We start from the raw sequence: 1226 nt of genomic DNA on the forward strand, positions 1-1226 counted from the left end.
AACAAGAAATTAGAATGGTCCTTAAACCAGTGCAAAGGAGAGACTACGTGTTTCCTACAAGCCCAGGAGGGAACACACACTCCCAACCCTCTCTTTCCACAAGAGAGAGAAAGTCCTAAGCACCACACAACAAACACCAGTTTAAGCTCAGCCTTAAGCTAATATTACCAGCCAATAATGGGAACATGTTCACATTCAATTCATGAAAATACACAACTTACAGTACAAATGCATAAATAAGCGTTTACGACTAATGGTCTCTACCCTCTCTTCAAATCATGTATGTACATATTTTTTTTTCTTTCCTAGTTAAGCATGTATATATCTTTTAAAGGTGAGATATTTCTGTTGTTCTTATCAATGATGATGATATATGTTCTGAAACAAATTATGTTCTGTGAAACCTTTATCTATAAAATTTTAGTGTAATTCTGGTACTGCAAGAAAATCATGCAATCCTAAAAAAAATTATATATTAAATTTTATATACATTGGAATTATTAGTCTATTCATTGCATTGCCTAATTCTTCTTTCTATATGGCTACTGAAGTATATATCATTTTATTTAAAATATAAAGAAAAACAAAAAAACACAGGCATGCCATGCTATTTAGTTTATCTAATTTACAACACTCTCAATGTAAATTTCAAATCTTAAGATTTATATTTTGCTTAACATTTTCTTTGGGGAGGAAGCAAAATTTTTGGTTTTTAATTCAATCTATCTTACTTCCAGGTGGAAAATACCTTTACTCTTAATCTACATCTGGGAAATCATCACAAGCCTCAAAATGTCCAAGGTTCCTTTATAGACGTGATCTAGCATCATACTTTGTAATAAAATCCAAAAAATACCTATATGGATCTTGATTTATAGTCACTACATCATTCATTTCAACATGCTATATTCTTCTAAACCATCTCTCAGTATATATCTTATACCCACTTTACTGAAAAGAGCAAAATAACTATAATGACTGAAAGTTTGAGGGGGGGAGGGGGAGGGGGGGAAAAAAAAGCAGTCCTGAAGCTCTGAAAGTTTGGCAAGGAATGCAAGATAAGAGATGTCATGCCCCAAAACAGGGAGCCGAGGTACCACAGTCCTCTATCCCATCACCAACTCACCACCCACAAATGAGAAAGCCCCAGCAGACATGCCGGTATCACCAGCAGGCACAGTCGCTCCCCCAAAGTCAGCCCCAAAGCCCGTACAATCCCCTTGAGG

At 35.6% G+C, this 1226-nt stretch overlaps 1 protein-coding gene across 1 annotated transcript in view; it reads right to left on the minus strand.

Annotated features, from left to right (window-relative positions):
* The window catches only part of LOC119585716, a gene marked incomplete at its 3' end in the record, with an annotated part of 123925 nt that overhangs the window by 762 nt on the left and 121937 nt on the right, over window positions 1-1226 (minus strand). The window contains 1 exon segment of the mRNA XM_037934403.1: window positions 1127-1226. Within this exon segment, the coding sequence (XP_037790331.1) occupies window positions 1127-1226 (100 nt within the window).

This window comes from Penaeus monodon, chromosome 20, assembly GCF_015228065.2.
Source record: "Penaeus monodon isolate SGIC_2016 chromosome 20, NSTDA_Pmon_1, whole genome shotgun sequence".
In the NCBI taxonomy this organism is placed as follows: domain Eukaryota; kingdom Metazoa; phylum Arthropoda; class Malacostraca; order Decapoda; family Penaeidae; genus Penaeus; species Penaeus monodon.